Source organism: Rattus norvegicus, chromosome 9 (genome assembly GCF_021556685.1).
Source record: "Rattus norvegicus strain SHRSP/BbbUtx chromosome 9, alternate assembly SHRSP_T2T, whole genome shotgun sequence".
Taxonomy (NCBI): Eukaryota; Metazoa; Chordata; class Mammalia; order Rodentia; family Muridae; genus Rattus; species Rattus norvegicus.
The window spans coordinates 17,735,406-17,760,366 of record NC_141542.1 but is presented as its reverse complement, the minus strand read 5'-3'; the positions used below and the strand labels follow the sequence as shown (position 1 = coordinate 17,760,366).

General features: G+C 43.2%; 1 protein-coding gene across 1 annotated transcript; it reads left to right on the top strand.

The window, feature by feature from the left end:
- Positions 1-5,847: 5,847 nt before the first annotated feature.
- LOC148003369 (disks large homolog 5-like) lies at positions 5,848-14,102 on the top strand. The gene is made up of 5 exons (XM_087569129.1): positions 5,848-5,977; positions 6,706-6,865; positions 8,197-8,328; positions 8,985-9,168; positions 13,301-14,102. The coding sequence occupies exons 1-5, from the start codon at positions 5,848-5,850 to the stop codon at positions 13,304-13,306; spliced, it is 612 nt and encodes a 203-aa protein (XP_087425255.1). The 3' UTR covers positions 13,307-14,102.
- The last annotated feature ends 10,859 nt before the right edge of the window (positions 14,103-24,961 follow it).

The window sequence follows — 24,961 nt, the reverse complement described above, 5'->3', positions numbered from 1 at the left end:
TGGGAAAATGCAAAATACATCAAACCTGTACCTAACATCAAACTAAACTTAGAATATTGAAGGAATCCCACTAAAATCAGGGACTAGACAAGGCTGCCCACTCTTTCCCTACTTAAGTACAATATGGTACTTAACGTCCTAGCCATAGCAATCAAACAATGAAAGTAGGTCAAAGGGAAAAATTTAGAAGGGATGAAGTCAAAACACTAATATTTGAAGATGATATGATAGTCTACTTAAGCAACACCAAAATTCTACCAGAGAACTACTTAACCTGATCAACAACTTCAGCAAACTGTCCGAGTATAAAATTAACCCAAACAATTCAGTAGTCTTCCTCTACTCAAAGGGTAAACAGGCTGAGAAAGAAATTAAGGAAATGACACCCTTCACAATAGTCCCAAATAATATAAAATAACTTGCTGTTACTTGAACCAAGCAAGTAAAAAATGTATATGACAAGAACTTCAAATCTCTGAAGAAATTGAAGAAGGTCTCAGAAGATTGAAAGATATCCCATGCTCATAGATTGGCAGGATGAATATGGTAAAAAATGACCATTTTGTCAAAGGCAATCTACAGATTCAATGCCATCACCAACAATATTCCTACTCAATTCTTTATAAAGGTAGAAAGTGCAATTTGCCGTCATTTGGTATAACATAAAACCCAGGATAGCAAAACTATACTCAACAATAAAAGACCTTCTGGGGGAATCACCATCTCTGACCTCAAGCAGTATTACAGAGCAATAGTTTGTATGGTATTGGCATACAGACAGGCAGATCAGGGGAACATAATTGAAGACACAGAAAAGAACCCACACACCTATGGTCATTTGATCTTTGACAAAGGAGTTAAAACATCCAATGGAAGAAAGATAGTATTTTTAACAAATGGTGCTGATTCAACTGGAGGTCAACATGTAGAAGAATGCAAGTTGACCCATTCTTATTACCCTGTACAAAGCTTAAGTCCAAGTGGATCAAGGACCTCCACATCAATCCAGATACACTAAAAGTAATGGATAAAAAGTAGGGAAGAGTCTTGAAGACATGAGCACTAAGGAAAATTTCCTGAACAAAATACCAATGGCTTATGCTTTAAGATCAAGAATCGACAAATGGGACCTCATAAAACTGAAAAGCTTCTGTAAGGCAAAGGACAGTGTCATTAGGACAAAAAGGCAACCCACAGATTGGGAAAATATCTTTACCAATCCTGCATCTGATGGAGGGCTTATATCCAAAGTATACACAACACACAATAAGTTAGAGTACAGAGAGGCAAACACCCCTGTTAATAAATGGGGTTCGGAGCTAAAGAAAACATTCTCAGCTGAGGAATATAGAATAGCTGAAAAGCACCTAAAGAAATGCTCAATATCCTTAGTCATCAGGGAAATGCAAATCAAAACAACCCTAAGAATCCACCTCACACCAGTCAGGATGTCTAAGATCAAAAAATCAGGTGACAACAGATGCTGGCGAGGATGTGGAGAAAGAGGAACACTCACCCATTGTTGCTGGGATTGCAAACTGGTACAAGAACTCTGGAAATCAGTCTGAACGTTCCTGGAAAATTGGACATTGAACTACCTGAGCACACAGCTATATCTGTCCTGGGCATATACTCAAAAGATGCTCCAACATACAACAACACATATTATCCACTATGTTCATAGCAGCCTTATTCATAATAGCCAGAAGCTGGAATGAACCCAGATGCCCTTCAACAGAGGAATTTATTCGAAAAATGTGGTACATCTACACAATGGAGTACCACTCAGCTATCAAAAACAATGACTACGTTCAATTCATAGGCAAATGGAAAGAACTAGAAAATATCATCCACAGTGAGGTAATCCAATCACAGAAAAACACACGTGGTATGCACTTGGGAGCGATGGCCTTGAAGCCCTCCATTATTGATGTTATTATTATGGTGAGCATTAAGTATGACTGGGTTCATGGAAAATCCCCAGCCAGCTGCAGAAGACTAATACAAATGTGGTGGTCAAGATGAATAATCATATGATAACGTGTGACGTTAAGATACCCAATGTCATGACCTGTAACCTTTCTGAAAAACCAAAATCCTGCTTACTAATAGATATGACAAACCTGTGACCTTTCTGACAACCTGTCAACATCAGCCGATTCCCTGACTACATGAATATTGTGTCCTTGGCGTGGGTAAATGTTTCTTACTTCTCTCCTCTCTCTGTTACCCTTTTTATGGGACAAATTCAGCCTTGGGAAAAAATAAAATTGTCGCCTTGACCAGACTCTTGTCTTGGAGTCCTTCTTCGCGTCTCTTGTCCCCCATTCTCTTCCAGATTCTCAGCACCCCTCGTTGACAGTATGCACTCATTGATAAGTGGATATTGACCAAAACCTCGAATTACCCAAGATGCAATCTACAGATCTCAGGAAACTCAAGAAGGATGACCAAAGTGCAGATGCTCCCACTCCTTCTTAAAAAGGGGAACAAAAATTACCATAGCAGGGGATATGGAGGCCAAATCTAAAGCAGAGACTGAAGGAACAGCCATTCAGACTCTGCCCCACATGTGGCCCATATATATACAGCCACCAAAACTAGGTAAGATTGATTATGCTAAAAAGTGCTTACTGCAAGGGACAGAATATGCATCTCCCCTGAGAGACACATCCAGGGCATGTCAAATAAAGAGGTCAGTGCTGGCATTAAACTACTGAACTGAGAACAGGACGCCCTTTATGGGAATTAGAAGAAGGATTCAAAGAGCTGAAGGGCTTGCAACCCCATAAGAACAGCAATGCCAACCAAATAAACCACTAGCAAAAGACTATACGTGGACTGACCCAGGGGTCCAACTGCATATGTAGGAGAGACTAGCCTTGTTGGGGCACCTGTGGAAGGGGAAGCCCTTGTTCTTAACAAGGTTGGACCCTGAGTGCAGGGAAATGTCCGGGAAGGGGTTTCTAAGGGGCATGGATTGGGGGACCATAGATATGGGAGAGGGCACGGCAGGGGGCTTATGGACCAAAAGCTGGGAAAGGGAATAACGTTTGAATAAAACATATATATCTATTTAAAAAACTGAAATTTGAAAAAATGATACTAATACCAAAAAATAATCAAAAAATTGTGAATAAGAAAGATATTTTAGGTTTTGGAAAAAGATGAATGCCAGGTATTTGAAAAACTGTATGACCATGGTAAACACTTTAATATACTTGAGAAATTTTTTACATGTTAATGAACTGCATCTTTTTTTTTAAATAGTGAATGGAAATCCAGTCTTTTCCTGGCTGTGAGTCTAGGTATCCACATGTAGTGGAATTTATTATTTGTTGAGTCCTGAACCTTTGAGTCTGCTTCTAACACAGCTTATGCCAAGGAAACTAGGCCAGGGTGATATCTAAGCCATTGACCAAACTATCTGGACTAACAATCACAGGTGAAATTACACCTTGTAAATGGGAGGAGAGGAATAAAAGATACCTTTAAGGATTTAAAAAAGATGAAATGTACCCAAAAAAATCCAATAAAAAAGTTTAAAATAAAAATAACTTAGGAAATACAAAATACTGGGTACGATTCCACAATCATGATGTGTTTCTTCTTTGATAGCTTACAGGTTAATTTACTTCTCTATAACTGTTTTCTTATTTCAAAGTAAGAAATGGCATCATCTGTGGAGTTATGGTGAGAACAAAAGCTTTGCCGAACTTGAATAATCGATCCCTCCGGAGCATGTGCTTAACATTCTAAGCACAAGGGAATTTCCTGAGGGGATTAAAAAACAAAATCCAAACATAAAACAGGAACAACAACAATGTAAAAACATTCTGCACTCTGGGTATGAAGGCATGTTGCAACTTTAATCAGCTTTATAGGTATTTCTAATAAACACACAAAGAAACAAAAATCCTATCACAGTCCTAGCAGTTGCATCCAACAAAGAGAGAGCTGTGAGGTAGTGTGTGCTGCTTCTTTCCCCAGATACCCCTGGGCCTCAGGCCTGCATCCAGTGAGCTGGACCAACAGCAGCCAGGTTGAAATTCCTGCTGCCATGGCAGGATTCTGCAGGAACATTTCCCTTTGACAACAAGGAACCTGTGTGGAGGAGACCTCTTGGTGAGTCCTCAAGGACTCTACATGTCCTATTCTACAGGGAGAAGCCCTGCCAGGTCTTTTGCAAGGCCAGCCAGTTGTATGAGGAAGTCTCTGGTCCTGTGGCAGAGGGCGAGGAATGGCAGAAAGAATGGCAGCTCCACTGAGAGCAAAGGCTACCCCTTCTAGGCCTATGACCTCCTAATTAATTTATCTTTTCACCCCATGCCCTGTTCACATTTTCTTACTATCATACCACTGTGATCTTGATGAGCAGCTGGGCTCTTGTTTTCTTAATCAGTTCTTTGTTGTCACAGTCGTTTTTAACTTACTTCAGCCCATGAGACTTATTCATACCTTCTGTATGCAGTAGGACCCTTGGTGGGCCTGTCATCTCAAAAATAGAAGGTTCGGTAATCCACAAGATTGGACTCCAGTTTACCGCAGGCCAGGAAAGAAGTCAACCACCATTAGTAAAAGAGCAATGGAAAAATTACATAGGAAAAACAAGTGCCTTAATTAGAAGAAAAGATCCTCAACTTCTAAGGCCCGCACATCTGCACCCCTCTCTTCTGAGCTTTGTATAGTGATGTTGTGTAACTCCAGATGGTAGTAAAAGGCAGAGTTCTTCCCAGAAAGGTGAGTCATGATTTTTACTCTTACATCTCTGAGGTGGGGTGGCATTATAGCACACATTCATGTTGAATTATTATAACACCTATGATAAGAAGACAGAATCCATATACCACAATGCCAAATAGACTCCCTCCTGAACGTACGGACCCTTTAAAATTGAGGTTCAACCTGAACTCAGGCCATTCCACTCCCTTTCCATCCTCCTGATTCTTATGTTTGCTACATGTAAAAGATCATGGTGTAGTCCCCAATATTCTCATGCCTAGACTTGTCTATTCACGAAGAATGATATTGGAGAAGTGATGGCTATATAGTTACAATGTAGTAACACAAGGTCCAGGTTGATATTTGCTCACTGATGTCCAATTTAATTGTCTTGTTATATTTGAGAAAGGGAGGATGTCCTACAAAATATATAAAACAGACAGAAATTTATTATTTTATATATGCCCTGTAGTTGATCCCTATGTTCCCAAGTAAAAGGAGTTTTTATTGCAAAAAAATAGGATTATACACCATTGATTTTGTGAAATACATGGATATGTAAATGGAAACAATGTCGGATTTCAAGGACTGCACAGTAGGCAAATATTTCCAGGTTTTATACACTCAGAGGTATAGAAGAAATATATTGGCCTCCAGAAAAAGGGAAAAGCTTAGGAATGGAAATGTGTGTCACATGCATTGTCTCAAGTAGTTGATTTACTTTTAAGAAAAATCTCCCTCCTCCTTGGTCCCTAGAGATTTGGGTGCTAAGAAAAATCTGTTCTCCAATTCAGGGTTGTAAGCAACCCTCCCCAGCAAAAGCATTGTTGACTTCTAATGAAGCAGAGAGAAATATCTAGCTTTGAAATAGAGGTTGCCAAATGGTATTCCCAGCGACACATGAGAGACTGGAGGAAAGGGTCTCCACAGAAATTCATCAGTGTGGGGAGAGCTGGTTAGTAGGTAGGCCATAGAATTTTCCAGTGACATCACCAGTAAGCCCTTCACTGGACAATCTATTGTATCTAAGAGATCCCTAGAATCTTCTCTGATGTCACCAGTGTTGTGGTGACACCAACTGCCTTTGGGATATTCCTTCAGTTCCCTTTGGGTTCACAAGCAGGCATGTTTCGCCAGCTGCTCAGGCTATTTCGGAAGGAAAGTGTTGATCAAGGAGAGACCGCACCAGGTCAGAGAGAAGCTGACCCCCTCTATAGTGACACAGGAAGGAGGAAATCATTCTGGGGAAGGCTTGGTGAGTCGTGGGCAGAGTTGGGGAACATCCTCAAGGAGGTAGGTTTGAGATGTGCCTTCTAAGACTAGGCCTTACAAGCAGGAGCCTTGGGATTTTTCAAAGGCAAACCAAGAGTCAGGAGTTCCTGATCTTTAATTTGAGAGAAAGCCATAAAGTGGTAAGACTTCAGTGTCTTTTCTTGAAGCTTTTTAACTGTGAGTGTCAATGATTGGCAGGAGGAGGCACTGTGGGATTAACAATGTGACCATCCACATTTGGGAGTTGAAGCACTTCATCCTCTAGATTACTGTAGGTTACATAAGTGTCTGATGGCGAGAACAAGGAAGGATGCACCCCTAGTCATGAATTGAGTTCTCAGACACTTTGGGCTGGACCACACTTGGTTAGAGCTTGATGGTGCTAAGCATTATGAAGTCATTATGAACTCCAGGATTATCTGCACCACACCTGATATGAGATAACAATGTTGCAGATGTTTATGTCTCAGTCAGATTATAACTTTCAGTGCCGGGGGTTGTGTAATAGTGAGTGTGGCACGTGTATGGCATTAGAGGTTGGGAAGAGGGACATAGCTTAAGAATCAACCTTTAAGAAAGCTTTTCTGCTCTTTCAGGGATTCACCCAGTCTCTACCATTTCCCCTTCCTCAACCTCCTTTTCCGATTCAGAATGATCTATTCTGCCCATTGGTTCAAATATGCAAATTCACTTGGGTTTATCTATCTACAGGTTTTGGTAGGAAGGCATCATCCCAAAATGTCATCAGTCAGCAAGAGGAGTGTCTAAAGGAACTGGAGGAACTCAAATTTGAAATCCAGAAGTGTCAATTCGAGAGGGATGAACTTTATCAAATCCTGGATCTTTATATCTATGATGAGTGGGACCACAGGTAGTCATTATGCCCAGTAACCTGTTCACTGTCTTGCGCTCTCTCTCTGCTACCTCAAGATTTACTCATAGCACGAGAGAGTTTCACCTCTCATCCTGGATTTTAAGGAGCTTTGGCAGGCATTTGCTTGTGAGATAAGCTAGGTGCTGTGTGTTTAGGGTCAACCTCTTTTGTACTTGACCCTGAGCCTCTTGGATTAGCATTGGTTCTGTCAGTAGCTGGAAGGACCTGGTCACACTTGCTGCAACTGTGTGTGTGAATGAAATGCCTGCACGTCATCACTCTTTCCTCTGGATTTGTTCATTATACTCTGATTCTATGGCACCTCCATGGATGTAGTTGGCATTCTAAATGTGTTTGGATATGGGTTGCTATGTATGTATGTGGAAGTATATGTGGTGTTTTACTCAGGATCAGGACGTCTGGGACCTTTGATGGGGTCTGAGGATTTGTTTGATCAACACTTTGCAGGTCATGATAGTGATGAGTACGTGGAGGTCCACATTGATCAAAAGAGCACTTTGCTCCTTCTGTATACCTTGGTGGCACCCAGGACTCTCCCGAGGGGAGGAGGTGCTATAAATCCTCTTCCCTGTCAAACTTAGTTATGCCCTCTGGGAATTCATGTAATGATAGAAACCAAGGATTGTTTATACCTGCTTTCAAAACAAGAGAAATGTCATCACAGCTTTCTCTTGGGCCCAAAGCTGTGGCACAGACTGGAGGAATCTTCTTCCTGAACTAGTCAATTCCATCATGCTCACCTGGCCAGCTCTTGAAGGTCAGGTCCCTCCAACTGGTACCGTGGCTCTGTTGTCCTGTGCCCAGGATAATAAACTTAACCAGTACAAATACTTTGAAGGAGCAAGTATGTGGTACATACTGAGTTTAAGTAATCGAGAGAACAGTCTGATTTTACCTAATTTGTTTCACCTGCTTTAATCTTTAGTTTTTTATTTTTTTAACTATCCAGGGATTGTTTATTGTGACCTAGAAATGGTCACTGTTGTCTTGACCGTTGTTATTCCCAAACAGGCAGCTCTCAGGCTCTGCCCCCTCCTATATAGTGAGTCTTTGCAGAACCATATCTCTCAGGATTCCAAGGAGTCCTTATTTCAAAACAAATGTTTGCTTATTTACATAGAAATATTTTCTGTGGATTGAGTCTCACTGTTGGGTTTTGGTCTGGTTTTTGAGTTTGCCACTTTCTTCCCTTCCACCATTCCTTGAATTTGAACTTTTTTATTATATATTTTTTATTTACATTTCAACTAATTCTGAAACCATGAGTTCAGATGGTTATTTGTTTCTTGGGCCATGACCTAACCCAGGCTGGATGTCGAATTGCCAGTACTTCAATCCGAATATGAGATGAGAATTATGGCTATGCAAATGATGACCAACTACATAAGTGATGCCATGGAGAGGTACAAGGAGCTCATACAAGTGAACAGTTCCTACCGGTGAGTCGCTGACAGAGATGAGAATCCAGCACTAGGCAGGGAATGCTTCTGTCCTGTATGACTTTAACAAAAGTCAGGGCTCTGGTTCTGTAGTGTCTGACTCTTAACAAGAAGGCTGCCTCCTGGCAAGGGTCTTAGATTTGTAGCTCTTGGACTCAGTTGTACATGTGAAGGGTGTAGAAGACCCTCCAATTGTTATTTTCCCCGTTAAAGATCCTCTAGATAGAAATGGTTTGCACCATGATGGGAATATCAATCAACTCTGAATCTCTAGGACTCTGACAGGATGTCTATGATCCATGAGAAACACATGGATAGATTGTAGAGCTATTGGGTCTTCTATCCTCCCTCAGAGGGCATTTGACTTCTACTTGTAGATGATTTCAGCATACTATGGACATATGAGCTCCCTTATGGACCATTTCTTCTACCTTGATTTATATAAACTGTCTTAGTGTCAGGATTTTCAGAAATACTTTGATTCATGTGGAATGTGTCCTCTGGATTTGACCTCCTCTAATTGGTGCTAACATGTATAATGTTCTTCTAGTCTGGGGATTTCTGGGGATGAGGACCCTTGAAGGGATAATTGTACTTGCAAGAGTGACAGGCAAATAGAAGCTGCCTGGGATTTACCATTTATGTTTGTGGTTCAGCATCAGGCACTCACAGCTCCTGCGTGAACAAACTCAATTGGAGAACAATATACAGATTTTGCTGAATGAGAAGAGAGAACAGCTGGTGGAGCAGACTGAACTGCCAGCATCCTCTGAGGAGATAAAGAGGTTCTGCGAAGAGGCCGGAATGAACATCTGTGACCCCAGAGCCAAGCAACAGCAGGTAGGGTTAGGCCTCAGGGTCAGGGTGTCCTCATGTCTTACCATAAACATAGACAAACCAATGTAACTGTCTATTGACTGATCCATGTCCTGACCTAGGTCTCATCCAAGTGTTCATTCATGTGATGGTTTACAAGGCCCTCTGTTGAGATAGCCCCTTTTCAAGAAACTGCCTGTTTGGAAAGCAAATGCTCCTGCTCTTTGAGAATCTGCACTTCATTAAGGGAGATAGGTTGATCACACAGCACGGCACTACATGCCATTATGTATGGAGGGTGCTATGTGGGAGCCCCTCTTTAGACTAGAACAGGGCTTTGAGGGATGAAGCAAAAGCCTGGAGCTCATTTTCTTTTCAGGGATGGTGTGAGACTCAGGAAGTAAGTAGTTTTCAAGGAGGAGAGCCTGCTGGAAATGCCAAAGAAATGGTTCTCATTGTCATTTGTGGTGGCTTTTGTTCTTCCTCCCCTCATGTCCCTGTATATGAAGATGGTGACTTCATGCTTCATAGATCTTGGGTAACTACAGAGCCTGTGTATCAGCATGTCAGTCCTGTCTTATTTGAGTGCTCCTGCAGAGTTCATAACTGGGCCTTACAGTCTGAAGCTGGTTAGAAGAGCAAGGATGTGGAAAAGGTTTCTCAAAGGCTGAGGGTTGCCATGAGAGATTTGAGACTTCAAGAACAAAGTTATCAGTATATACCCCCAATTCTCAAGAAAGGTACATTGCTGTGCTGACCTGCATCTTAGGGAGCATGCGGGGAGGCCAGTTCATGACATGCAGTTTTGTCCAGTCATTATCTAACTTAGTCCTTTAAGCCTAGGTCTCTCAACAAACATGAAGCTTCCTTTTTTTGTGCTGGCCAGCAGTCTTTGCATCATTCGTCCAGTTCCAAGTGGAGCCCCCTCTCTTATTTGTCTCAACACATTCTTAAACCATTCAGCTATTTTAAAAATAAGGATTAGATTTCTTCACTTTACCTGAACAGAGTTATCGCCCGGGAAGATTCTGGATTGTCTTATTGGCTTCACCATGATCTTGCATGGAATCCTAGAGTGCATCCCTCTGCTGACATTTCTTTGCTGACTATATCATGGGCACTGCATTCTCACAGGATAGATTCCCTCTCAATATTGTACACAGTGCTGCATTCCAGAAAATTCACTGTATGTTATTTATTTAGCCTTATTCTGACTGACATTGAGGTTGTTTTAATATCACATGAACTCTAATGTGATGAAAAGTTCCTGGGACTGACCATTAGTTACTGTCTTCTCTGATGCTTCCAAAGTCTTCTATGAAGAAAACAGGGTAGTTTTAGTGAGGGGCCTATGATGAGTCAGCATAGCGCTTGATGGAGTCTTTTCCTAGAAATCTCTCTCTTGGGGATTTGATGTTGTGTTGTTTAGGCTATCTGTGCAGAACATGTAACTTACTTGTCGGACCAGCAAGTATCTGCATAGAAAGGTTTCCTGAAGTGGAAATGAGTACTGGCCAGGGCAGCACAGCCTGCTTTAGTCTAAGAGACTTGTACACAGCATTGTTCCCACTAATTCCTCACTCAACAGGAAATGTGCTGCACAAGATCAAAGTTTTCATTTGTGCGTGCAAGTGAGTATCTGTGTATGTCTGTGTGTGTGTGTGTGTTTGTGTGTGTGTGTGTGGTGTGTGTGTGGGTATATGTGTGTGTGTGTGTGTGTGTTTGCAGTAGTGAACGTGTGTTTCCCTCTATTTCCAAGTTTCATGAGAAAAGTACTCTAAGCGTTCACTTTACATCCATGAAACATGAAATAGAGCTGCCCAGTCATTTGGCATCTCCATCTAGCTCTGTACAGCAAAAGGACACTTAAATTACTAATTTATTCTGTTTCCAAAAATTTCAGAACAGAATTATCTTGTGAAGTCTGGGGGAGGAGTGGAAATATGTTCAAGTGAGTCGTTTTCACAGGGGTAACAAATGGTACAGGCCTAGAGCTTGCAGGTCCCTTTTTGTTATGGTGTAGAAGCAGGACAATAGAATCCTTTAGAAATGCAACCCCCAAAAAGAGGACACAAAAATACCTGTAAAGTTAGATTTTCAAGTGATTAGGGGCAAAACTACTGATCTGCATTGAAATCCTTTGGAGCACATCAAAGGAATGGAGTACAGGGCGGTAAGTGCAAGGCTTCTGTATAAAATCCATGAGTTTATGCGGCTTCTCTGTTCTTTGTGAATTGTGAAAGCCCACTGGAAGGTTATGTCACTCACTGTGTCTTCTCCAAGGTTGCTTTCCACATTGCCTGCTACCATTTCTTTCCAGCTACCTTGGCACACTACAGCTTCCCCTGGGAGTTTGGCTTGGATTTTATTCATTGAGAATTTGAGTTGCTTGGAATTGTATCGTCATCCAGAAAAAGTCGCATAGCTATGCTGTGGTGCAAGAACAGGGCAGTTTCAGGAGCCCCTTTAGGTGCACAGATAATCCAAAGTGCTCCTCTATGTTATCTGTGTAGCATTCTGCAAGTGCTGTCGATCAACATCATTTTCTCTCAGTTAATTTCAGCCTCAATGGGTTAGGAGAAATGATGAGCTTCAAATGGGTCTGACAGTGTAAGAACAGGTAGCCCTATGAGAAGCCATGTTCAGAAAGTGGAACAGAAGTTTTAGTTAACCCAGTGATTCCACAACAAGGAGTAGGTATTGCCATTGCAACTAGGGAGCATCAGTGTTGTAGTGGTCCCAGAGTAACCTTGAAGGAGAATCTATCCAGACGTCCATCAGCCAAGGAGTAAAAGTGTACCATACGATGGAGCCCTTCCATGGATTCTGATTCAGTGTGAGATAATCCATGCAAGCTTTTACTTACTTATTCAAATTATCTGTGGAACAATCACATTACGGGGAGAAAATTTGTTGATTTGGATCCTGGTTATGGAGATTTCCTATGATTCTAGCTTTGGGCATGAAGTCACTCAGGCTATGGTAAAGACAGCTCCGATTAGAAGAAGCTGCACACTTTGGGGAAAGTCTGAAAGAGTGAACAAGAACAAGAGTCTAGTCCACCACCAACATATGATCCTTTGCTGAGCAACAAGACAGCTCTACACAGCCTTTGGGACTTGCTAAGCCGGATTGTTAATGGGGAAAGAACCCTGAGTCTATGACGGTTTATGAGAGGACAGCACATCACTGACTGAGCTATCTATAGGCTCTATTCACTATGTACATATCCCACTCAACATTTGTTTTTATGCCTCCAGCGAATCCTGGGGAATCTTTACATTAAGCATTAATGTTCAGGTAGGAACACAGGCTAGAATCCATTTGAATATCCTTTCCCTATATAAGTACCTGTTTTTGGTGAATGACCACCTACATGGACTTCAGCCTCAGGCAGCTAAAGAGCTACTCAGAGTATAGTTCTGGTACAGTTCATGTGAATTTTGCCCATGAAACGATATACATGATCCTCTGGATTTCTTGCTATTTTCTACTCCTTTCTTCCTGTGATCTCTCCGGAAAGATCTGAGGACATTTACTCTTCTGTCCTCTCACAAATTGCCTTACACTAGCCATAGACTTACAGGGTGCTGTTCTGTTTCTACATCACAATCACCTTTAATGTCCATGTGTACGCTGGGAAGATTTGCCTGGAGCACATTCTCAGTGATTACAGGATCTGTGCGGTGAGCATGAATTTGAAGTGAGATGGCTTCTCTGTGTATTTGCAGATACAGTGGTTACAAATGGAAACTAGACGGCTTCCTTCAGTGCTCACATAATCAGAAATTTCACCTCAATTCTGGACCTGTTCTCCAGAAGGCATCCACATGGTATTCTAGGTTGCTCATACCTCTCTTGGACTCAGTTTCAGACATAGCTACAATGTTATTATCAATGTCATATACCTGGACCAGTGGGAAAAAATGCTCATTTTTCTCTTAATCCCAGTACAGTGCATAGTCCACAGTTCAAATTCTAGCAGTTTGAAAGGTGAGATATAAATCCAAGCGCAGGTACTCTAGGACACTTGGGGATGCAGGGACTGACCTCAGCTGACAGGTCATGCTGGATTATCCAACTGAATAGAGCTGATGTAAGGGGGAGAGCTGAATTGACAACCACTCACTAAACCTTTTTTCCCTTGCTCTGCTAGGTATGAAATTCTCCAGCAGAAACTCGAACATGACGCAGTCCAGGACAAGATCTCCCTTGGAGAGAGGTGCTACAGGAGGAAAACTAAGTGTGCACAGCAAATGCAACACTATTGCATCTCATCTGTACTGTCCATAGCAATTGTGGACTGCATTTTCCTCCTTTAGTTTGATTTCTTTGGATTGAATACGCTGTATTTTCACCTTGCCTCTGTCCAGCAAGTGTACACATTTTGAGGGACTCAGAGAAGTGCTGATGCACATCAATTAAGAGCTGCTGGTCATCCAGAAAGACTGTGCACGTGTAAATTTGTACTTGTCCTGATGGGTCATCCAGAAGAGTTTCATGGAGATCAGTTCACAATATTGGAAAGACTTTGTGACAAAGTCTGTAATACCATTTATACTCAATATTGGTAGGCTTTTTCCTTAATACCCCCACTCCAACAATACAGACCTACTTCCACTCCTCTTGAAAAGATTATTACCATCACTAACTGCTTGTCTACTATGTCTCCAAGGCAAGCCACAGGCTATAAGTCTATTCTGCAAAAGGAGCAGCAAAAAATGCTTAGTGCAATTCCTCTATTTAAAGTTTGGTTAATTTTTAATTGTTTTGGTTATTTGGTTTTCCTTCTATTCATTTGAAGATTTGTTATTTATCTGTTGTTGTTGTTTTGTTCATTTGCTTTTCTATTTTGATAAGGATATAGACTGTATATATTGACTACCTGCATTTGGTTACTATCAAGTAAATTGGATGTATTCTGGTCAATAAAGGAGTAATCTCAAACTCTTCACTCTTAAGAACCTTCTTTATTGATCATTAGTGTCAACATCTGAAGTCCCACAGCTATCAGGGAGGGATGGATCTGTGCATTCGCATGGGGACTGGGCATCAAATCACTTCCCAGTCAGACTGAGATTCACAGGCATTTATACAGTCACTGTGCACTGTGTTTCCAACTCTGAATTTCAACTTCATCATGCATACATTACCCACTGTGTATGCTTGCTGTCAAATATATAGTTACCTCTAAATTATACTCTGTCGATGACAGTTTTGACCAAATTAATAGGATAAACATTAATTTTTCTGTAACACCTCCCAGGACATATAAAGATGGCATAAGGGAGTTTAAAGCCATCGGGAATCCTGCACCCAAATCCTGGGGCAGAAAATCCTGAACACCCTGGAATGCAGATAATCCTGAGACCACAGAAAGAAAGCCACTTCTGACCAGCTCTTCCCACATCTCTGGCCCAATATTAATCTGCATGGTGCCTCTGGAAACAGGAATAGAGGAGCAGTCAGTGGCAGGAACCTGCTTGGTTCAGCCTAGGCCCAGAACCTACCTGGGCCCCGAGCATATTTGAAGAAAACCAGAGGCATACAATTTTCTATTTCCTGACTGTGGCTTTTTTTGATTCGAAGCTCAAAATACCATTTTGTTGTTGTTGATTTTTAGTTGGTTATTTTTCATTTCGAATTCAAATGTTATTCCTTCCTTGTTTTCCAGAAACAAGTCTGAATACCATCGCCCTCCACCTCTGCTATAAAAGTATTCCCTTCACCAGCCATCCACTTTCCCAGCCTAGGCAGGACCAAGGGCTGCTCATTCCATTTGTGCCCAAGAAGACCATCCTCTGATACACATGCAGATCGAGCCATGGCACAGTCCCTGTATAGTGGTTGGGTACTGGTTTAGTCTCTGGGAACTCTGCTTGGCAGCCATGGTTGTTCTTATGGGGTTGCAAGTCCCTTCAGCTCTTTCAATCTTTCTGTAATTCCTCCAAATGAGGTCCAGTTCTCAGTTCAGTGGTTTGCTGCTAGCATTTGCCACTGTATTTGACATGACCTGGCTGTGCCTCTCAGGAGACATCTATATCCAGTTCCTATCAGCCTGCAATTCTTAGCTTCATCCACCTTATCTAGTTTGAAGGCTGTATATGTATAGGCCACATGTGGGGTAGACTCTGAATGGACATTCCTCTAGGCTCTGTTTTAAAGTTTGCATCCCTATCCCTTCAATAGGGATTCTTCTTCTCCTTTAAAGGAAGGAGTGAAGAATCAGCATTTTGGTCATCCTTCCTGAATTTCATTTGGTCTTTGAATCTTGGAGAATTTGAGCATTTGGGCTAATATCCACTTATCAATGAGTGCATACCATGTGTTTGTTTCTGTGATTGGGTTAACTCATTCAGGATGATATGTTTTAGTTCATTCTCTTTGCCTATGAATTTCATGAAGTCATTGTTTTTGATATCTCTGTAGTACTCCATTGTGTAGATGTACCACACTTTCTGTTTCCATTCCTCTGTTGAAGGGCATCTGGGATCTTTTCATTTTCTGACTATTATAAATAAGGCTGCTATGAACATGGTGGAGCATGGTAGGAAAAGGCAGAGTTCTTCCCAGAAAAGTCATACATGATTTTCACCCTGACATATGTGAGTTGAGGTGGCATCGTATCACAGAGTCAGCACACCCGGGATAAGGACACAGAAGCCACAGATGACAATGATAAAATGGACTCCCTCCTGAACTTATGGACCCATTAAAATTGAGGTTTAGCTTAACCTTAGGCCATTCCACTCCCTGCCCATCCACCTGATTTTTATGTTTGCTCTGAGAAAAAGATCAGAGTGTAGCCCCAAATATCCTCATGATTGGACTTGGAAATTCCGGAAGAATGATATTGGAGAAGGGATGGCTATGTGGTTACAATGTGGTAACTAGTTTCTGACCAGGAACCTCGTCCTTAGCCAATGGGGACTTTAATGCCGGGCTTCCTGCTTGTTCCAGTGCAGGCTAAGACTTCAGGGTCAGGCCAGCTCCTGAGCCCCACACAGGGCTGCCTGCATACCCTTGTGACTGCATTAGAGCCAGAGTGCTCTCCACCCTATCTTCTTCTCTCCTCTTTGTCACAGCCATGGTCCCCAAGAGCACTTGTCAAACACATTTATACATCTATCTCTATCTCAAAGTCAGGTTCCCAGAGAATCAATCCCCATAGCTGACCATAAATGAGGATTCACTGTGTGTGTGTGTGTATATATATATATAGTATTTTAGAACACAGAATGGGGATTCTTGGTGAAAGCTTCATGGACATGTATTGTAGAACTAGAGTTTTAAAAAGGTTACTCATTGTCAGAGTTTGGATATTCAGGGCCGGATGTGCCTGAGGGAGAGCCAGAGATAGGACTTGCCAAACCAGCTATCAGCCCCAAGGACATTGACCATCTATAGCCACCCCCTCCCCTTCCTTCACCCCCCTGAGTGAGATGAGCCACCCTACCTGCCTGCCGAGCTGCTAGAGAGCACGTACTCCTTGCTGATGTAATTCCACGCCGAAAGTAACTGTGCACCATTTGAATTGACCAATCATGTGTAACCGCACGAATGCCCCTAACCTCCCCTATACAAACCCCCGAGTTTGGAGGCTCGGGGTCGATTCCTCTGTCTCCTGTGTGAGATACGTGTCGACCTGGATCCCGCTAAGACTCGGGATCTCGTTTAATAAAGCTACCTCTTGCTGTTACATCAAGAATGGCTACTCGTGATTCCTGGGGGCACCCCAGCCCGCGATCGGACCGAGAGACGGGGCTCCCCGATTTGGGGTACGCTCTTTCATTTGGGGCTCGTCCGGGATCTGAGCGTGACCCCCCCCCCCGAAACCCGAATGCCACTTGGAGGTACGTTAGTGTGAGTGCTAGAGAGCGGCCGCTGTGTGTGAGTGTGTGTGAATTAAGTCTTGTAGTCTGTTTTTCAGTACCGGTTTAAGGTCTTGGTGCACTGTCTGGGCAGAAGAAGGATTCCTGCCCTGTGCACGGGTGGAAGAAGGATTCCCACCCCGTAGAAAGCTACCTTGAGAGTGCACTGTCTGGGCAGAAGGAGGATTCCTGCCCTGTGCACGGGTGGAAGAAGGATTCCCACCCAGTAGAAAGCTACCTTGAGTGTGCACTGTCTGGGCAGAAGGAGGATTCCTGCCCTGTGCACGGGTGGAAGAAGGTTCCCAACACCGAATAGGCGCCTGTGAGTAGATGAAGGATTCCTACTCCGAATAGTCTTTTTCTTTCTTTTTCCTTTTTAGAAAGCGCACAGGGGGACGCCCCAATCGCGCAGGTTCTGGGACGCATGAGAACGTTCCACGAGCTGAATTTTGCAGGGAGGACCCGGCAACTGACAGTCAAAAAGATCTGACTGTGTTTAAAATCTTGGACCGACGACTGTGTTTGAAATCATGTTTTGCTTTGTTCGTCGAAGAGTTTTACTTGGTCCCCTTAATGCTTAGTGAGTAAGAAACTTAATCTTATGGACCCTGCTCTAGTGGCGGTGTGTTGGTTGATAGCCAAAGTTAATTTTTAAAACAGTGTTTTATCTGTGCTTGTGTTCACAGCCAGCCTAGATAAGCTACAGAAAGATTTAAATTTTGCTTGGGAGTAAGGAATCTTAAAGGCAGAGTTTCAGCCGTTTTGACATTTAGTGCGTAGCTGCCTAAAAGAAATGCTGTCAACAGGCTATCAAAAAAGAGAGAGAGAGAGAGAGAGAGAGAGAGAGAGAGAGAGAGAGAGAGAGAGAGACAGGCTGTGTTAGAAATGCTACAGGAGGAACTATCTGAAAAGGCTGAGAGCGAGGTGGGAGAGGACTATAAGGAAAACAAGAACAAGAAAGGAATTTCTGACATTTGCTCACAGTAGGAGAGCGCTCATTTAGAGAAGTTCTTTAAGGGAGCCTGCCTTATCAGGCGGTGGCCAAGGTCAAGATTAATGTTTTCTTTTCCATGGGCCTTTAAACCCAGTGAGACAGTTTGGTAAAGGGCTGCTACTGAGGTCCTGATAGCCCCAGGTGAATTGGTTACGATTCTTTTGTCAGCCACCTGGCATCTAGCACCCAGGTTCTAACCATCTCTCCATCCTTTGGTTATACTCCTTGAGGGAAAAATCTAAGTCTAAAGAGATAGTCGATAACAGATCTGCTGCCTCTCTGCTCACCTTTCCGTTTCATAGACAAAGCTTGTGCTTATTTGTACAATGGCTTTTTGTCCAAGAAGGCCTCCTGGTTTAGCTGTGTGACTAAATGCTGTTTGCCCTCTTCATGCTTGTTAGTAACTGTTACAGGTTTTCTTTACCACTGAGGAAAGACAGGATCCTACTAGAGGCCAGAAAAAATGTTCCAGACACGGATAGAAGGCCCTCACTTCTGCCTGCTCTCTTCAGACGCCTGAAGGTAGGGAGTGCTCCAGGTCTGCCGCCAGGCTCCAAGGGTGGGTCTCTGAGGGGCTGGAAAATGCCCCACCAATCTGGCTAAGATAAGGAAAGGATATGTAGAGAAAGTTACAGAAACTTGAAGGGTTAAGCTAAGTCACTGAGAGAGTTATTGTAAGTTGCAGAGAAAAATAGCTGTAGAAGAAGGTGCAGACAGAGAGATTGAAAAAAAGAAAGAAAGAAAGAGGATAAAAAGAGCAGGCAGCTAGGGAAGAAAAGAGACAAAAAGAAGAAGAAGTTAGAGAGCTAAAGAGAGATAAAAGATGAGAGAGGAACATATACTGGCCACAGTAGTTAGGGAACCTAGGAAGATAGTACCTGGCAACAGAAGAGAATTCCTGGCTAAAGATCAGTGTGCCTAATGCAAACAAAAAGGACACTGGGGCAGGGACTGCCCAAGAAAGAACAAGAGGGGCCACTGGAGAGCTTCTTGGTCCTAGAGTGCTGGACAGGGACCCAGTGCTCTGTGCTCCTATGCCCCCCAGTGGGCCAATATCCAAAGACCTTGAGTGCAAGGGGCTACTGGCAACAAACAATACTTATGGACTGCCCGAAGAACAGTGGACCTTGGCGTGGGCCGGGTAACCCACCCACTAATTCATGGTCATCCCTGACTGCCCCTATCCCTTGCTCATGAGAAAATTGCTCTCCATATTGGCTTGCGTGGGCTGAAATCGCTGGGTGAGGCCATGTGTATGCATATCTACAGACTGTGAATGTGGAGCTTAAGACCTGTCTCAGTGCACCAGTACCTGATGCTGGGAGGTGTGTGGCTTAGCGCTGTTCTGCTTGGAACACACCGTTCCTGCCAGCCGGGCACTGGCAATTATCACCCAATCCAGGACTTAAACTGTGATAGAGTGGCTGATGTTTTGCCTTTAAATAGAGTGTCCCAAAAGATGGGACCACTGGTCAGCTGCCTTGGACTAGGTTCTTAACCGGTTGGGGACAATCTGGTCACCTTGCTGCCCAATCCAGACCTAGAGCCACCACAGCACGAGTGTCAAGCACTGACAGAAGCCCATGGGTGGAGGAAAGACCTCTGCAACTGGCTGATTGACCCCTGCTGAAAGCCGAGGACCTTGTCCACAAACGAGAACAGTTCTCTTCATGAATGAAGGTCAGAGACAAGTGGGTGCTGCAATGGTGGACAACACGATGTCATCTGGGATGGCTGAACTTCTACCCCCCAGCACATCAGCACTTCAGATGCCTTTACCATCTCTTGGATGCCCTGGTGAAGCCAACAACTGCAAGAGACGGCCTCGATAGTCATCAAGAAGATACTGGAAGAAATCTTCCCCCAGTCTGGAGTACCCAAGGTAATCTGGTCAGACAACAGCCCTATTTTCATTGCCAAGGTATGCCAGGGTGTGGCCAAGTATTTAGAGGTCGATTGGAAATTACATTGTATCTACAGACCTCAAAGTTCAGGACAGGTAGAGTAAATAAATAAAACTCTAAAAGAGACCCTGACCAAATTAAATTAACCATGGAGACTGGCGCAGACTGGGTGACACTCCGTCCCTCTTGCTCTCTTCAGAGCAAGAAATACCCCTTCCAGATTCAGCCTTACCCCCTTTGAGATCTTATATGGGGCCTCAGCCCCCCTGACTGTATTAGATGATGTTACTGAACCAACACGTCATAGTGCCATAGTAATAATGATTTGTGTGCAAGGCTAAAAGACCTACAGGTGATACAGAAAGAAATCTGCTCACAGCTGACAGCACCCTATGCCCTGGAGACCCCTGAGACATCCCATCAGTTCCAGGTCAGAGACTGCAGCTACACTGAGCCCAGACACTCGAGCTTCGCTGAAAAGGACCATACCTGGTGCTGCTGACCACCCTGACAGCTGTCAATTCTCAGCCCTCACCAGTCGTGTACTAGCTGTTGGGGCTGAGAGCTGGGACCTAGAGGGAAATTCAGTCATGTTTGTCCTGGGTTCTATCAAGATAGGTGTGGGATAGGCTTGATTTCCATTACAAATGATGTAACATTGCATATGTTAGTACTCTTAATACTTCTTGGGACCGTGCCTCAGGGATCACAGTCTGTATAAGCTTAGAAGTTCTAAAAGCTAGTCATGACATTGGTGTATAGGCTTAGATAGTGTCCAGATTAGAATCCTCATGTTAAGACAACATTACCAAGCTGTTATGCTAGATGAAGCTGAGTTCTCCATGAAGTTCTAAGATTAGAACTATTAACAAAAAAGGAGAAGGGAATGTAGAACTAGAGTTTTAAAAAGGTTACTCATTGTCAGAGTCCGGATGTTCAGGGTCGGATGTGCCTGAGGGAGAGCCAGAGATAGGACTTGCCAAACCAGCTGTCAGCCCCAAGGACATTGACCATCAGTAGCCACCCCCTCCCCTTCCTTCACCCCCCTGAGTGAGATGAGCCACCCTACCTGCCTGCCGAGCTGCTAGAGAGCACGTACTCCTTGCTGATGTAATTTCGCGCCGAAAGTAACTGTGCACCATTTGAATTGACCAATCATGTGTAACTGCGCGAATGCCCCTAACCTCCCCTATATAAACCCCCGAGTTTGGAGGCTCGGGGTCGATTCCTCTGTCTCCTGTGTGAGATATGTGTCGACCCTGGATGCCGCTAAGACCCGGAATCTCCTTAATAAAAGCTACCTCTTGCTGTTACATCAAGAATGGCTACTCGTGATTCCTGGGGGCACCCCAGCCCGCGATCGGAGCGAGAGACGGGGCTCCCCGTTTTGGGGTACACTCTTTCAGTAGCTTTGCTAGATGTCTTTGCACTGGGATCTTTCCACATGACTTAGATATCCTTGCTATGGGGTCATTACCCGTCACCTTGCCATTTCAATTTTGTGTTTCTTTTGAATGCTAACGCTGTTTGACATAAGATCCAAGGATGAACTTCCATAATGGGCTATGGTTTCAGACTTGATTTACAGCCATGTGGCCCTCGGGTTGCTTGCTTTTGATCCTAGAGGGTGATTAATCTTTCCAGCAAGGCTTCCAGTACTTGATAGGATTGTGCTACATGGTGTCAGAGCAGAGTTATACAGAATTCATATGCTGGCCTTCCTCTGACAGTGCTTACCCTTGACAAGTCCTCAAACAGGGCAGCGCTTGCAGAAAAAAAAAACCCTGCAGGCAATAAATCATATATCTGGGTCTACCCCTGGCTCCTTGAGAAATGAAAGAGGAATATGGTCTTGGCTTACTGGTAGTCTTGTCCCAAGACTAGGGAAGGGGACTCCAGAGAGCACTAAGCCTTCTCCTCATCCATCATAGTCTGTATAGCCTGTGGCTTTCATTTGGTCGGTGTGGTGACCTTAAAATGTACTAGGTATTTCTGCCATGTTATGTCTCTATACCTACACATGACCTCAGGTGTACAGTCACATTGGAAACATAAAAAGCCTTGCATCTGAATTGTAAAATTCAATGTGTGTTATATTTAAAATACCACAATAATTGAGTGGCCATTGCTACAGTAAATATTATAAGGGGGTTCCTACCCAACCATAGATCATTTAGTTCCCAAATAAAAGACACAAAACTTTTAGATTTATAATAAGCTTTAAAGTACTAGAACTGGGCAGACATCAACGCTCCGTGCTATTTTTTCTGCTTCCCTGTCAATAACCCTGAGGTATAGCTTGCCATGCTCTGCCTGGGCCACGCCTGTTCTGACAGGCTGGCCCTCATGGCAATACACTCATGATCCACCTACCCTATGGGGTGGTGTCTCCTTCCTTCTCCTCCATGTCCTTTCCCTCTCCTCGTGGACCCTGCCTGAGCCCCCAGGCCCAGGGAAACTTTACTCTGTCCCTTCTCTTCTGCCCAGCGCATGTTGTAGGGATTTTATTAACCAATCAGGGATAACTTAGGAGGCAAAAAAAGAAAGAAAGAAAGAAAGAAAGAAAGAAAGAAAGAAAGAAAGAAAGAAAGAAAATCTGGTATACATGAGGATCTCCTTGTTTTGGAGCAACCAGACCTTAGGATACAGAATTTAGCATTTGAATATACAGCAGCAGCAGACACATTATAGGCCGATCTACTTTGTAGTTGGACTCAAAGCTTGGCTCTCACACCCATTGGATGTTCAACTGTGGAGAAGTTATTTTATCTTTGTGTGACTCAATTCCCTTATCTGCACAGTGAGGACGATAAGGAGTGTTAATTCACAGAGTTGTCTTGGGGACTGACGAGTTAATATATCTAGTATTTAAACATTAAGCACCATCTACTTTGCATAATTAATAAAAGTCTGTGGAAAGGGCAAAGTAATAAAGCCAGAAGAACATTTAATTTGGAAATGGGGCCATACAACTACATCTAATAACAAATTGAGAATCAGGGAATGGTGGAAGACTAAGGCCAGAGAATTGGGAAATCAAGGCCAGCCTGGGCTGCGTAATAAGATCCTATCTCAAAATATCAAGACAAGTCATGGTCGTAGTAATAATAAATCAAGAAATAGCCATTGTAAAGAATTTATAAACAGCAAAGCAGTGGAGCAGAGTGGACGCTGTGTGTCAAGTCCCTCTGCTGTCCATCTCTGGGACCAAGTATGCATCAGATCAGTGACGGGAATGGGGTGCTGAGAGCCTGAAGCAAAGGGATGCTGGCTGCATGGCCACATTTGAACAGTGCTAAAGCAGGACTAAATGCTAAGAAAAAAAGCCATATGCAAACCATGTAAATTTTAATGTCCTCCAGAAAGGCAAAACAACAATAATTTTACTGTTTGTCAAGCTGCTTGTGTCACCAAACTTCTAATATTGGTAAGGATGTGGAAAACTCTTGTGATGCAAACCAGTTACCAATAAGAAGAGCAACCACTGTTCTGACCAAGGTGACCTGGATGGTGTCAAATAGGCCGAGGCAGCCTGGACAGCCATCACAGTATGTTTAACACACAGATATCTGTCATTTCAAAGGGGGGATAGTGAAGCCTGACTTTTCCCCCCACTTTTTGCAAAACCAAGAAAACTAAAGCATTGAGGCTTATAAATAAAAATGTGCCAAGAAACTTCATAGAATATGCATTTCTCTTGTGTGTGCTCCTGAGTGTGTGTGTTTTGTTTGTGTTTTGTGTGTGTTTTGTGGGTGTGTATGTGTGAGTGTGTGTGTATGTGTGAGTGTGTGTGTGAGTGTGTATTTTGTGTGCATGTGTGTATGTCTGTGTGTATGTGTGTGAATGTGTGTGTGTGTTTTGTGTGCATGTGTGTGTGTCTGTGTGTATCTGTGTGAGTGTATGTGTGAGTGTGTGTGTGAGTGTGTGTGTTTTGTGTGCATGGTTGTGTGTGTGTGTGTGTGTGTGTGTGTGTGTGTGTGTCTGTGTGCACAAATGCTTCACTTATCTGCTATGGTGAATACTATCCCCAACTCAATTATGAAGTTTAGTATTAAGCTGTGAGTAGTATGTGGAGAGTGTTCACAAAGAATAATTAGGAGTCCTCTTCTGTTAAGTTGTCTGAGACTTCCAAATGCTGCATGCTTTGAGTGGGCCTCACGTCTCAGCATACTAATTCTATTAAGTACAATTCCCGTGTGTTTTTCTTAAACAATTTTCTATGAAAACCTTTAATAATTTTTTCTCCCATTCATTTTTTGTGGAGGGGACAAGGGTCTTTGTTTTGTTTTTTTTTCCTTTTTTCTTTTTTTTTCTTGCTTATTTTAGGTCCACAGGATTTTCTGTAGCTTTTGAGGAATTCCTAGACTTAGGACACTGGATCTGTATAGTTTAGGGAATTAACCAGTTCACTGAGCACATTTTTTCTTTGTTTGGTTTCTGTTTTTCTTTTGAGATCTCACTGTGGGAGCAGAGGAAGTCCTGAGGAACTGCAGCCCTAAGAGGATGTGTGTTGTAAAAATGATATGACCATGCCATGGACCCAAAGCCATTTATCCATGGGGAAAAGGCAAAGGCCCCCATACCCCTTGAGGCTCAGAGACATGACAAAGCCTTCTCAGGATGGTGTTGATAGTGTGTGCAGATAAAGTCTACTCTACCTTTCCCCCTGGCCCCATCTGGATATTTACAGCCTGAAGACTGCCAGCTGCAGAGACTGCTCCTACTGAGATTAGCTAAATCTGCCCCTTGTCAGTTACATATGCATAGTCCTCCCCTCCTTGTTTATCTGCATGTAATGCCCACCTCCTTGCTGCCTGGAGCAACAGCCCTGCTTCCTGGCCAACTCTATATAATAAACATGCTGAGCTTCTGGGATGCTGCATTTTCTCCAGCTCATGGACACAGCCTTCCCCATGTAAGTGTGTCCAATGTCATTCTTCATTTCCTCCTCACCCCTGGTCAGGCCCAAGTCCCTGGAGCCAGGCAAAGGACTTGGCAATCTCAGTCTGCTCCACTTCGAAGGAAGTGCTTTCTACACTGAAATCTAA